This window comes from Astatotilapia calliptera, chromosome 1 (genome assembly GCF_900246225.1).
Source record: "Astatotilapia calliptera chromosome 1, fAstCal1.2, whole genome shotgun sequence".
NCBI lineage: Eukaryota > Metazoa > Chordata > Actinopteri > Cichliformes > Cichlidae > Astatotilapia > Astatotilapia calliptera.
In genome coordinates, this window is record NC_039302.1 from 25,581,583 (window position 1) to 25,594,523 (window position 12,941).

At 38.6% G+C, this 12,941-nt stretch overlaps 1 protein-coding gene across 1 annotated transcript; it reads right to left on the bottom strand.

Annotated features, from left to right (window-relative positions):
• Window positions 1-395: 395 nt before the first annotated feature.
• On the bottom strand, window positions 396-12,421 carry LOC113024577 (telomeric repeat-binding factor 2-like). Its single transcript, XM_026171766.1, has 11 exons — window positions 12,233-12,421; window positions 11,300-11,395; window positions 7,922-8,052; window positions 6,249-6,335; window positions 5,360-5,500; window positions 4,154-4,278; window positions 3,273-3,806; window positions 1,631-1,777; window positions 1,393-1,463; window positions 1,224-1,267; window positions 396-876 (listed from the first exon to the last, which is right to left on the bottom strand). Exons 1-11 carry the CDS (start codon window positions 12,381-12,383, stop codon window positions 718-720), a joined length of 1,686 nt encoding a protein of 561 aa, XP_026027551.1. The 5' UTR covers window positions 12,384-12,421; the 3' UTR covers window positions 396-717.
• Between the last annotated feature and the right edge of the window lie 520 nt (window positions 12,422-12,941).

The window sequence follows — 12,941 nt, forward strand, 5'->3', positions numbered from 1 at the left end:
ACACACACACACACACACACACACACACACACACACACACACACACACACACACAAAAAAGGTTGCTCCATTCATTCTTTTTATCGATAGTTTGTTTGGGGGAAAATATACCTGTAGATCTCAGCTAAATGGATATTTTGCTGCTGTCATATCTTTAATTAAAAGGTCTGTTCTGCTTTTCTGAGATCACAAGACTGAGAGAAATTTTTGACTTTTAAAGCTACTCTGTATATACTAAATTGTATCCGCACTGATCACAATGTGGAATTAATCAACATTTGCGTAGCATCCTGATGGGGAGACTCGTTTTCTTCAGTGTCATGTAGTCACAATAGCATACAGAATGGATCCAATTTAAAAAGCTAATTAATGTCACTTAAATTTAGGATTATATGGGGGGGGGGGGGAAGAAGAGAGACCTTGAATTTTGTCCTTGTTCACTAAAGGGACGTATGAGTCATGTCTTGTAATCCTCTAGGACCCCGTGAAACACAAATGAGAACACATTAACATAAAGATGCAGACAAAAAGAGACTATCAAAGTAACATTACAGTAACATTACAGTAACATTTTATCCCTTCCTCAAAACAAAACAATCTTTGAGCCGTGGACACTGAACATTTACCAAATCTATAAACAAATTTTTAAAATTATCAATAACTTGCTTAAGAAACAAAAATAAATAAATGGAGATGGGATAAAATGACATTGGTGAGTCAGACGATATTTGACTTCTTCATTGTTCTCCACCTGTCCTTCAGGTTGACATTTGTTCGATCTTTGAAGCCGTAGTGTTCCTTTATCTTACACCAGTTGCCCTCTCCAAATTTTTTGACCCCGTCTTTTAACTTCTGCGTCTCACTCTCTGTCCATTTCTGCAACACAATTGAAAGATTTGTTAGCTTTTTCCTACTGTGGGGAGTCCAAACATTGTTTCAATTGTTTTTAATGTAACTGACTAAAGTGAAATGTCCTCATGTGTACTGCATTATTCATACAGGAACTTACATTTGTATGATGGTTGCAAATGAGTACTTTTTGTGCAAAAGAGGAACAAAATATATATGCTAAACTGTAAATGGAGATGCCTGTATTGAACAAAGAGTTTGACTTAGTGTAATTTATGTAAATAAATTATAAATTAATTATTTATATTTATAAATAACATCCACAGGAAAGTACAGTGACAAGTTAGCTTTGTAGCATGTTTTGCTATACTTACCCTTTTCCTTTGGCCTGAATTTGAATTGGTGCTCATGTCTGAGCCTTTGTAGGAAGGCAAAAAAACAAACAAACAGAAAAACATTAAAACCAGATGTTTCAGATGGCAAACTTGCTTTAGTCTTATTGAATATTTATAAACATTTTATATTTAATGAAGTGTTACATACCGCTCTTGTTAGGGGTAACATACGACTCTTCGCCGCCCTTGCTCTCCTGTGCATCATGGTACAGTCGCTTCCTGTGAATAAGATCCAGAGTGTGTTTTTGTTTGGCAAAATGATTAAGCACAACTACAAAAGATAAAAATTAAAAATGATTAGAACTATTACTCAATCACGCTGGGTGAAATATTCACCCAGGTGTATTCTACCACTTTTAGTTTCTCAGTTACTGGCGTTTACTAACCATTTTAAAAGACGAGGACTTTTCTTTTGACCAGAGTCCTTGTGAGGAGTGGAGGTTGTTTGTCGGACAGGATGAGAAGGTGACTCACTTGGTGAGCTCTCCACTGAAGAGGATGTGGTACGGCTGACGTCCATATTATCCTGATTCCTGAATAAATAAATAAAACTGGTCAAATATCAATCATGTTGTGGACCTAAAGAAGACAATTGGGTGAGTTGTTTTTTTTTTTTTTAGCATCCTACTAGGATTTAGGACTTAATTGGGTGTTTTCTGCTATGTCTAATTGGAAGGAGACCAGGACATGCTGGAGTGATTTGGCTGACATGGTGAAAACAAAATATACCCTCAGAAGACCTAAAACAGGTGGCTGGGGATAGGGAAATCCGGACATCTTTGCTCAGGCTACTGCCCTCATAACCCAGAGCCAGATAAGTAGCAGAAAAATGGATTGATGGTTGTTATTAGTTTTCACATCAAAGTTATTATAAAATAAGTTCAAACATTGAAAATTGACAATCTAGTAACCAGTAACAGGTGAGAAATGCACATTTGGACTTATTGCTTAGTAAACCATCAAACTGCTGTGCTGCAGCATAACTTTCCCTGCTGGATGCAGAGTCAGAGGAGTCAACTCAAACAGCTGAAACAAACGGTTTTTAATGTTGTATATCTACTAAACAGTAACTTTCTCATAACACAGTGGTTCTCAAACTGAGGGGCAGACGTAAGTTGGGGCATGGACGAGGCGAAACAATCCGGTCTTTAAGTGAGGACGTGATGAATCCTGCTTCCCGGCCCAAACTACTCTGTGTTTAATAAGGCTGTTGTGTATTTAACACGTTTTAATGCTTTGTATCTTGTTCTATTTAATCTCAAGTCCCTAAAAACAGTCAGTGATCACTGTCGGCCTCTCTCAGTTTTTATTACAGCTAATCATTTTAAATCTGTTTTTAAAACCTTACGATGTAACTGCAGCCCAGCCCATGCAGCAGTATATTAATGACTAACCTCATATTGTGGATGGATTATCTCAGTTGTTCTCCTGACTGACGTTTGGTCTGTTTACAGCATCCTGCCATGCGATTGCATTTGTCCCTAACCTTCGGGAACCCTCACATTAACTTTTTATCGAGTGGAAAAAGGTTAGCGTTCATCCTCCAGCTTCACTGTTTATATGATCGCTAGCGATCACGTAGCACATCATTATATACCAGCTAGTCCAACTTCAGTAACCCTACAAAAGTCACTGCTGTTTACTTTTCTGTCTTCATTTATGTCGGAAGTGATAGCTGAGCTGTACGTCTTAATTTTTTCAGAAATCCCTCGGTCAGAACATGGTATATTATATTTAGATGGAAATTAGCGAGCTAACTCCCTGCTAACTTCTAACTCCGTTAAACTTCATAGATTCAGTTTTCATGGATGCCTGGATGTTAAACGTAATTGTTACACCTGGTAGAGCAGCCACACTGATCATTTTATTACAGATGAAAGAATTTAGACAGTTTTTAACTCTCAGTGATGCTGCAGTGATCGTGTGACTTAAGGACCTGCAGCGGAGTTTGGGCCCAGGCACGGCTAATGACGTCAGACTTAACGACCGGATAGCAAAAACATCTTGCTATTTGCTACTTTAACTTACCTGGTGCGAGTTCTGTTGGCTTGAATGCAGCTCTTTTGGGTGGGCGTGGCACCTTTTTTGTCTCTTCCCCGACACTGACGGTCTTTTTCATTAGATGCAGACAGTGTCTGTGGTGTTTTTTTCCTTCTGACCTCAGGTTCCAGTTCCTCTAAAGCGGTTGTGCAGCGTGAACTTGCCTGACTGTCTGGTTCCACCACCAGCCGAGACACAGTGTAGTTCTCTCTTTTACACAGCACAATCGGATTCTTAAAGTGTAAATCTGCCCAAATTGGAGGAATGGCATTTGCTTGTGTTGGTTGGTCTGCTGGGGAAGCTTCCATAGGGCCTCCTGAGTCTCTCTGAAATAACAGTTCCTCCAAGTCCACACTTGTGCACCTCTCTGATGTCATGGAAAGCTGTTTGCAAAAATTTTCTTTTTCCAGCTCCTCTCTGTCTACTTCTTCCTCCAACTGAGCAAATGTTTTTTTATTTAAACCTGTGGCCAGGGATTTGTAGGCCGCTTCTAGCCTGGTCTTCGGGATAAGTGAATGTGTACTGGAAGACAATAAAATACTATTAACACTAGAAAACTGAAAAACAGACAAACAAACATCCTGACAACAAAAAGGTATGTACAGTTAATCTAATACATAAATGTTTTTACATGCATGGACAGTGTGATCACATGAGTGCAACATACAATTAATGCAGCTGCTAATGGTGAGTATTAATATAGTTAATAATCACTTCCAATTCAAAGAAAAGGGAGAATTATTTTTCTTCACACATTTTCAAACTGACTGTTGTTTTGCCACTGATCTTAATAGGCATTGCTATGGACATTACATTAACATTAGACATTACTAACATTACTAATCAACTAAGAGAAGGGAAGCGATTACCATGGTACAAACTGGACAGTGGCTATTTGTGAACTAGAGCATGGCTGAGGTTCAGCTTGTTCATCACTTTCAGTTGTTGTGCTGTCTTGATCCACAGGGGTTCTTTCAATGATACGTTTTGCAGCCTGGGATGCATAAACCAAACACACACACACACACACACACACACACACACACACACACACACACACACACACACACACACACACACACACACACACACACACACACACAAATTCACAACAAAGAAACTTCCATGAACAGGATTTCTGAATTGATTACATATGAAACATGGTTTGTTCTTCATTTGAATCTCAATTCTAGTCAAAAGACAATGCACTTAAATTCATAATATACAGCAAGTTGAACCTTTCATGCATTTACTAAACACACTGAGCTATTAGGACTGCTCAAGAAAGCAATCTGATATTTGCAGCCTTAAACATCCTGGTCTCTTCCTCACAAAGAAGAACTTATTATTGATTAATACTAGTATTGGAAGATACTACAAATCAAGGTGTCAGCATATATTATATCTGAGCTGAAAGAGCTGGATCTATGAAATCCTTAATCCTTAAGCAGGAAATTACAGCAGGGATGTACATGAAGAATAGACATACCGGTAATAAAGAAACATATAGAAATCCTGATAATTTTACAAGATGCGCAGGCTTTAAAAAACACCAACAAAAAAAATATCTCCAAAACCCTGGAGACTTGGTTTAGAGCAGGGGTGGGCAATTCCAGGCCCCGGTGTCCTGCAGGTTTTAGATCTTTAGATCTCTGGGTCAACACACCTGAATCACATGATTAGTTCGTTACCAGGCCTCTGGAGAACTTCAGGACATGTTGAGGAGGTAATTTAGCCATTTAAATCAGCTGTGTTGGTTCAAGGACACATATAAAACCTGCAGGGACACCAGCCCTCGAGGCCTGGAGTTGCCCACCCCTGGTTTAGAGGGTACAGTTTAATGCTGGACTGCAGTTTAATGCTGTCAACCTCATGTAACAGCAATTTCTTTGCAGATGCACCGGGCAGTGTACATTCCATTTTCCCAACAAGTGCTGAAATGTCTAAATGCAAAGATGGGCCAATCTTGACCCCAAATGTTTAAAAGGACTTCACATTGCTTAAAGTTATTCTATTGATTAGTTTCTATAATTAACTAAAAAAAACAAAACATATTTAATACAGAGCATGTATACCTTATGAAGAAGAGGAAGGCTGAAGTGGCAGATCCTCAGGCAAAACGCAAGCATCTCCTCCTTGAAGTGCTGAAAGTTGATTTGCTCAATGACTTCATGAATCTTATTCTTTTTCCTGATGAGACCCATGAATGTTGCTCTCTACAGAAAATGTGAGAAACGTGACATTAAAAATATAATGTGTTTGAATATCTTAGCATGCACCATTTTAATTTTTAAATTGTTTTAGGGATGTAATAAAATCAGACCCAACATTGTTTAACATTCATGTGACAGAAAATGAAAACTAGCCAATGCAGTTATTTGATGGTTTTGTTGTAAAGGGGGAGGTTGGCCACTGGAGGGAGCTGGAGCTAAAAAACAAATGCAGAAAAAGTTGGGGAGGATTCTACAGTGAAATGAGGCTCCACCATCCAAAGATCATTCAGTGATCAGTCAACCCCATCCAGATAATAAAAGGGACACTTATAAGGCATGCAAGCTAAACCAATTGTTTTAATTTGTCTTTTCCACATAATGTCTTCCTGCACCAGCGCTATCATCATATCAGCACACTGATGACTGTGGCTGATGAGGAGATGCAAGATGGGAAAGCAGACTGTCCATTATCCAGTATTTTTATGGCCTAAGCTTGCAAAGCCTAGTAGATCTGAAATGAAATTAACCGTTGTGTCTTTGTCTACACTTAAAAGCTATAAAACGATTAGCAAAAGCTTCCCATCCTGGTTATTTTGTATTACACAGCATATCAACATCGATATGACAATGCTTATCAATTTTTAAACAAGACTTTACAAAATAACTTATCAGTAGGGATAAAGTTACACACTGACTTTAATGTAAATGTTATTATCGTGTAGTGAAAAAAAGGTTTAGCGAGTAACCTCACCTTTCCAATATTTTTGGGAGGAAAGTGTTTCATCAGCACCTCTTCTGCTTTCTCAAACTTACTGTTTTTGATGAAAATCCCCACAATCTAAAGACAGAAATATATTATTTGCTAAACAGAACATAATTAGAAACCACTGTTTTGATTGCCTTTGTAGACGTATGTAAGAATGTAAAAGCTGAACAAGTGCAGATATTTAAAATGTAAAAACAAAAACAACCCACTTAATTTAGGGAGAAGTTGTCTTTGAATTAGAGCTGGGCGATAGAACGATAACGATATGTATCACGATATAACTTTTACTCGATAGAGAAATTAAGCTATCGCGATAGACTTCGCCGCTCTTGTCCTCAAAAAAAAAAAAAAAAAAAAGGTCAGCCAATCCAAATTAAGTAGCGCAGAGCCGAACCAATCACAGCCGCAGCGTCACGTCCGCGTGACTTGTTACGTACAGCACAAGTGCCAAGCCGCACGTGTGTTTGTTTGGGAAGCAGCCAGCGGGTAATGGAGGAAATGAGTGCCGACTAGAAAAATCAACCGAGCGTGACCGAAGAGAAAACAGATGATGGTTCCAATGCCGGAGAGATTGTCGAACGGAAGAGCCATAGAAGTTCCGTAGTGTGAAGGTATTTCGGCTATTTCAAGTCTGACAAAAAACAGAGTAGCGTGCACTGTAAATTGTGCCGAAAGCAAGTCTGGAAATACAATAAACTGGTGCATGCGTGACACTGTGCGTCACGTTATTGTTTCGGTGAAATGAATTTCTACAATACTGTTAATTGTACTCTCTGCAGTGTTTAAATGCTTACATATACACACAGTTACTGTCCCTCCACACATACGACTCGGTTCTGCTTCTATGCTGCAGCTTTGTTTACTTTTTCCCACCGAGGCTTCTAGACTTCTGATTGGCCAACATTTCGGCACGGTTAGGAATCTAGCGCCACCTGCTGCTTTGGCATGTTCATAGCAGCGTTTTCCTTCATTTCTGCCTTTATGTGTGGACGGGATTATTTTTTAAAACGAAAACGGAAAATCTCCGTTTTCAAAAATACCCGTGTACCCGTGGACGTAGCCTCAGTCTCTGACTGGAAGCGCTAATTCGTCATTCGGCTTTTGTCAGACTAAAGTAACTGTTAAAACTGTTTGAAAAGCTCAGCTATACAACAAGGAGAGATTGAGAATTTCCTTTTAGTTCTCAGTTTATTTGATATTGACAAAAGTTAGTCAGTTTTGTCTGATCTTCTGTAAAACAAACTAAGATTTATTTTTAGAATTAATATTTTGTTTCTAAGTGGAATTGACAATTTAGTCTGTTTTGTTTGTTCTATTTTGAAACTTAAACGCTTTAGCGGCTGCCTTTTGTGTAGTTTGCAATATTTGCCTTTATTTATCTGAAAAAGTTTCATGTTCCTTAAGTACATCTACCCTGTTGAACTTATTATGGGAAATAAATATTTAAATAAAAACAAGCTGCTGATTATTTCACATTTTACTTGTGAGCAACGGCACATTTAAATCTTACAAATATAGTTATTTGGCTTATATTGTGATAGATATCGTTATCGCCTGAAATGAAAAAAACATATCGTGATATGAAAAAATCTCATATCGCCCAGCTCTACTTTGAATGGAAGTACAATAAAGGAATTCAGCTCAAGAGAAATGCTTACCATATCTTTAAGAGAAGAGGACACCTTTTCATACTCCTGCTGTGGGATACTGAATTCCTGGCTTATTTTTTCCAGTAACATTAAGGCTGATTCCAGAGGAGTTGATGGCACATCCATTTCAAATGAAACACCTGTAGGCAAAGACAAACCAATATTCACTGTTGTGTTTATTCACAATATTCGCAGTATGACGAGATGTCAACCTCAAATATGAATTTAGAGAAAGCTGTGAATCAGGCTATTGATTATGACAGAAATCAAACTTAGTTTTGTTATCAAGTATTCTTGATAATCAAGTATTCTATCAATTGAGTAATAATGGAAAATTACATTTGTCTCTTTAATAAGCAATTTTTAAAATATTAAATATTAAAATGAGAAAAAAAACAGGTATTTTAAAATAAACTGCTCATTGAATTCTCTTTTAGAAACGATTTTTTTTGTTTAAAAACCGGAGCAGCTTGAGCGTAATGTTTTTAACACACCCCTGCTCTTAGATATGTTTCTGCTACGTTGTCTGTTTTTAGTTGCAAATGTGAGTGACGCCGTGACAACTGAGCGCTACAGAAGCAGTCCTAGTATTGATATGTCACCAGATGTCCTTTATATACCATGTATACACTCACTGGACATCACTGGACTATTAGGTACAATAATACCAATAAGTTTCAAAAGCTACGTTACTCCGCCTCGCCTTCACTGAAGACAACTCCCCTCCTATCCCATCGCTTCACGTGCAGGCAGCGACAAGACGGACACGGCAAATCTCCGTTAACGAGTTACTGCGCATCGCCCCATGCGTGGGGCTGGACGGCGTCAACGTGCTAACGAGCTAAACATGCTAACGAGCTAACCGCGCTAGCGAGCTAACAGCGCTAACCCTAAAATCCTTTCATTCTCTCAAAAGTTGATAGCGCGCCTTATGTATGAATTCTGGTTGTGCTTGGTGGCCGCGAACCGATTTTATGTGGTACACGGCGTTCAGCAATCTGTCAAAAATGTTTGAGTACGACTTTGGTAAGCTACGGAGCTGCACCGCTTGATAGATTGTCGGCGCATTACGGCTACCGAGGAGCTTCGCGGAGTGATACGTACTGTGTATAAGGACCATAAATGGCACCTGTAAGGCTACGTTCACACTGCAGGCGAAAGCGCATCAAATCCGATTTTTTTGACCCTATGCGACCCATATCCGATCATGCTATGACAGTGTGAACGGCGCAAATCCGATATTTTCAAATCCGATCTGGGTCACTTTCGTATGTGGTACTGAATCCGATACATATCCGATGTTTTAGAAAGCGACTGCTGTTTGAACGGTCAAGTCGCATTAAATCCGCCTTTTACGTCACCGACACAAGACTGAAGCCAATTATCAGCGCCCGAGAAGCGCCCGAGAAGACATCGCGAACGCTTCCTAGCCATCCAGTGTAGATGTCAGTGAAACTGTTGGGAAGACAACGTAAACATTTCATTTGTACTGTATAATCTGCAGATTCTGACAGAAATCTGCAGCTATCCTTTGAAGCACCGCTCCTCTCTTAAACAGCAATAAGGATCATTATTAGGTTATTTACATTATTATGTAAATAACAAAATAACTTAAAGCAAAAATTGGGAAACGTAAAGTCCGAAGTCTTTATATTAACGGCCATCAGTCAAACAATACTGTTGTTCTTGGTCTAAACAGAGCGCGTTGTGTGTGACATCTTCTTTTGCGCATGCGGGCCGCTTTGAGCGTTCACACTAGAGCGCGTTTGCTGTCGCATTTTATTTGTAGTGTGAACGAGGAGACAAAAAAATCGGATTTGATCAAAAAATCGGAATTGAGCATTAAGACCTGCAGTGTGAACGTAGCCTAAGAGACGTGGTTATGAAGCGGATTTCAAACTCCAGGCTATCAGTCACACAGTAAAACTTGGGAACAGAGCAGCTGTAAAATCTGTCTGTCTTTGTTATTACGCTCAGCGTCTTTTAGTTTACATTTTGACTGCACAATTGTGAGCTCTTTGTTTAGCACAAAAACAACCTTGTTTTCTTTTATTTATGGAGCATTATTATTTAATGAATGCTCATAATTTAATTTTGAGTAATTTTTCATGTACATCTGTGCTGTATGTTAATAAAAGTGCCTGTGTGACATCTGGGACACAGCTTTGACTAAGAACTCTTTTTGAAAATTTCTAAAATCCCACCGCAGCAGCTGTAGCGCATTTAGGGATTTGGATATGGTAAAGACTACTTGTGGAATTCAAACCGAGCATCAGAATAAGAATTTCAGCGACTTTAAACATGGCATGTTTGTGGTGCCAGACAGGCTGGTCTGTGCATTTAAGATGTACTGGGATTTTCTCTAACAATCATCTCTAGGGTTTACAGAGAATGGTCAGATAAAGAGAAAACATCCAGTGAGCAGCAGTTCGCTGAATAAAAATTGTCATATTGATGGGAGAAGTCAGAGGAGAATAGTGAGACTATTTTGAGTTGACTCATTCACTCAAAATGGAAAATTCTGCCTGGTCTGGTGAGTCTTGATCTCCGCTGTGACTTTAGCATGTTAGTCCCCAATTCTGTTGTTAGTTGATTCTGTTCATCTGGACGCAGCGTTTTCAGTGGGAGAAACGTTTTGTCAGTCATCCAAGTGACTCCTTCAGTCTCAGCTGACTGCAGGTTTCCCCAATCTTATAAACAGTACATTTGCATAATGACGACTGAAACTAGCACCACCTCAAGTAGTGAAATAAGTTTGACATTTCCACCTTGGTGTTTTACAAACTACTTTTCCTTTGTTGGAAGTTGGGATCTAAAAAGGGAGCTGCTTCACTATATCATTGGAAGCTGACAGGTGGTTCCTGCTCTGAGACATGCCTCGGCTTTTCTCGTTGTTGTCCACACTAGGGAACATCAAGGCATGGCGTTGCTACAACAGTGACATTGTGATATGATACTTTTGTGATATCAGAATATTACATAAAAATGTGTACTGGTATTTAAATAGACATCAATGGATATCATGTCAATATGGACCAAGGAAGGAAAATTATGTGACACAAATAACTGAGGCAGCTCTGAAAGCAAAAGGTGATCAATCCCAGTATAGGCAAGGTGTAACTAATTAAGTAGCCAGTGAGTGTGTAGTCAGACTCTAATCACAAGCTTTTATTATTTATATTGCCCTCTAAATGTGTCTAACTGTGGCATAACTGTGGTACAATGTATTGCAGATTAGTTACATACCCTTTTTTAATCATTTGACAGGTAAGTTATTACATTTTTGCAAATGATTTATTTTGATGCACAGAGCTGTACACTGATGTCGCTTAAAGAACCACAGTAATACTCAGATGTGCCGATCTTGTCGATTAATGTTGAACTCACCAAGGTTTTCACCCTCATTTATCCGGGAGATAAACTGTAACACTCGAAATTTCATTGCGATGTCATCCGTGGACTCCAAAGGGCGCGCCATAATACCTGCAATAAAACAATAAAGAAGCTTCTCATTTCCCCCAAACACACAGAAATTAATAACACAAAATAGCCTAAGTAACTGGCAATAATAGCTGGCTATATGCCCACTTTTTTAACGTCTACTGAGGTGTCTCAAATTGAAGGAATACATAACCGATTTTACTGACTGGCTACAAATAACATTTTCAGGTAATGTCAGTATCATGTTTGTCAGCATTAGAAGTACAGCTACATAAACACTTGGCATTATGACAGTCCTGTTGATACTCCATTATCATGTCACCTGGAGAGAAGTCTATGCCCTAGAAACAAGTTCAATAAATAAATAAATAATTTAAAAAAAACAAACCCCAAAAATAAGGCGTATGGAGGTTGTATTTAAGAAAAAGATGTCTTTTGTATGGTAATAAAACTATAAATATGTCATTAAAATCACCTTGATTTTTTTCTTAAAAGACACATTTTAGTATGTTGAAAAACCACTACGTGAACGTACATACATGTAAACAGAACTGAAATTGTTCCTTGTGTATATAAAAGATCAAAACAAATAAATAAGAGCAGCCTCGCTCGACATAACAAGACGATGAGTCCGCTTAGTCTCACAACAACACGATTCATGAAATTTCCCCCGTTTATTCATTTATTTTCTGTCAGCTGGCGCCTGGAAAGTTTAAGAGCATGTATTATCGTAACCAAGATAGAAGACAACTTATAAAGGAGCACTAATATTTAAGTCCGCTAACTTGTATTAAGTTTGGTACGAAGTTAGGCAGTTCTGGTAGTACTATAGCTGGTTACGAGCTAGCCAAACTAGTCAAAAACACTGTTTATACTTACAGTCGAGTATATCTATAATGGCACAGAAATCCTCGTATTGTTCATTTTTAAAGAACTCTAAAGCCAAAAAGAAGTAATAATCCACTAGCCAGCCGTTCACGACAGATTCAACGCTCACTTGATAACTGTTTACAGTCTCCTTTGCCGCCATATTCACGTCAAGTTAGACGGTAAAGCAGGAAAGCATTTAGGATGAAGGCGGGGAAAATTTGAAGGCTGGCCGAAAGGCAAACCGGGGCATTTTATTCTCCGAATTTAGTTTTTCAGGCAGCACTTAAGTCATTCCAGTTGTATAAAACCACAAGAGAAACTCATCCAAGACAATAAATATCCCCAAATAACGTTTAAAAATCGGTGAAACTACAACCATGACTGCCAGTCCAATATCAAAAATACAAAATTTAATTAAGACTTTAAAAAGAGTTCTGCCTGAAAGTCAAAATTCAGCTTACAAAACACAAGCGCTTCTTCTCTGAGCCGACGTTGCACTAGCAGGATAGCACTATGCTGCCACCCAGCGGACTGGAAGAATCAGCGCTGTTCTTTTCAAATGTTTTTTACTGCATTACTTGTACCTTGCAAGCATTTTGCTCCATCGCTGCCAACTCAGCACACCTGTACGTTGCTGTAATACTTGCATTACAACAATACTAAAAGTTTGGTGTTCCCCTATTGAAATAATTGCTCTCATTTACATTTTTGTGCATGT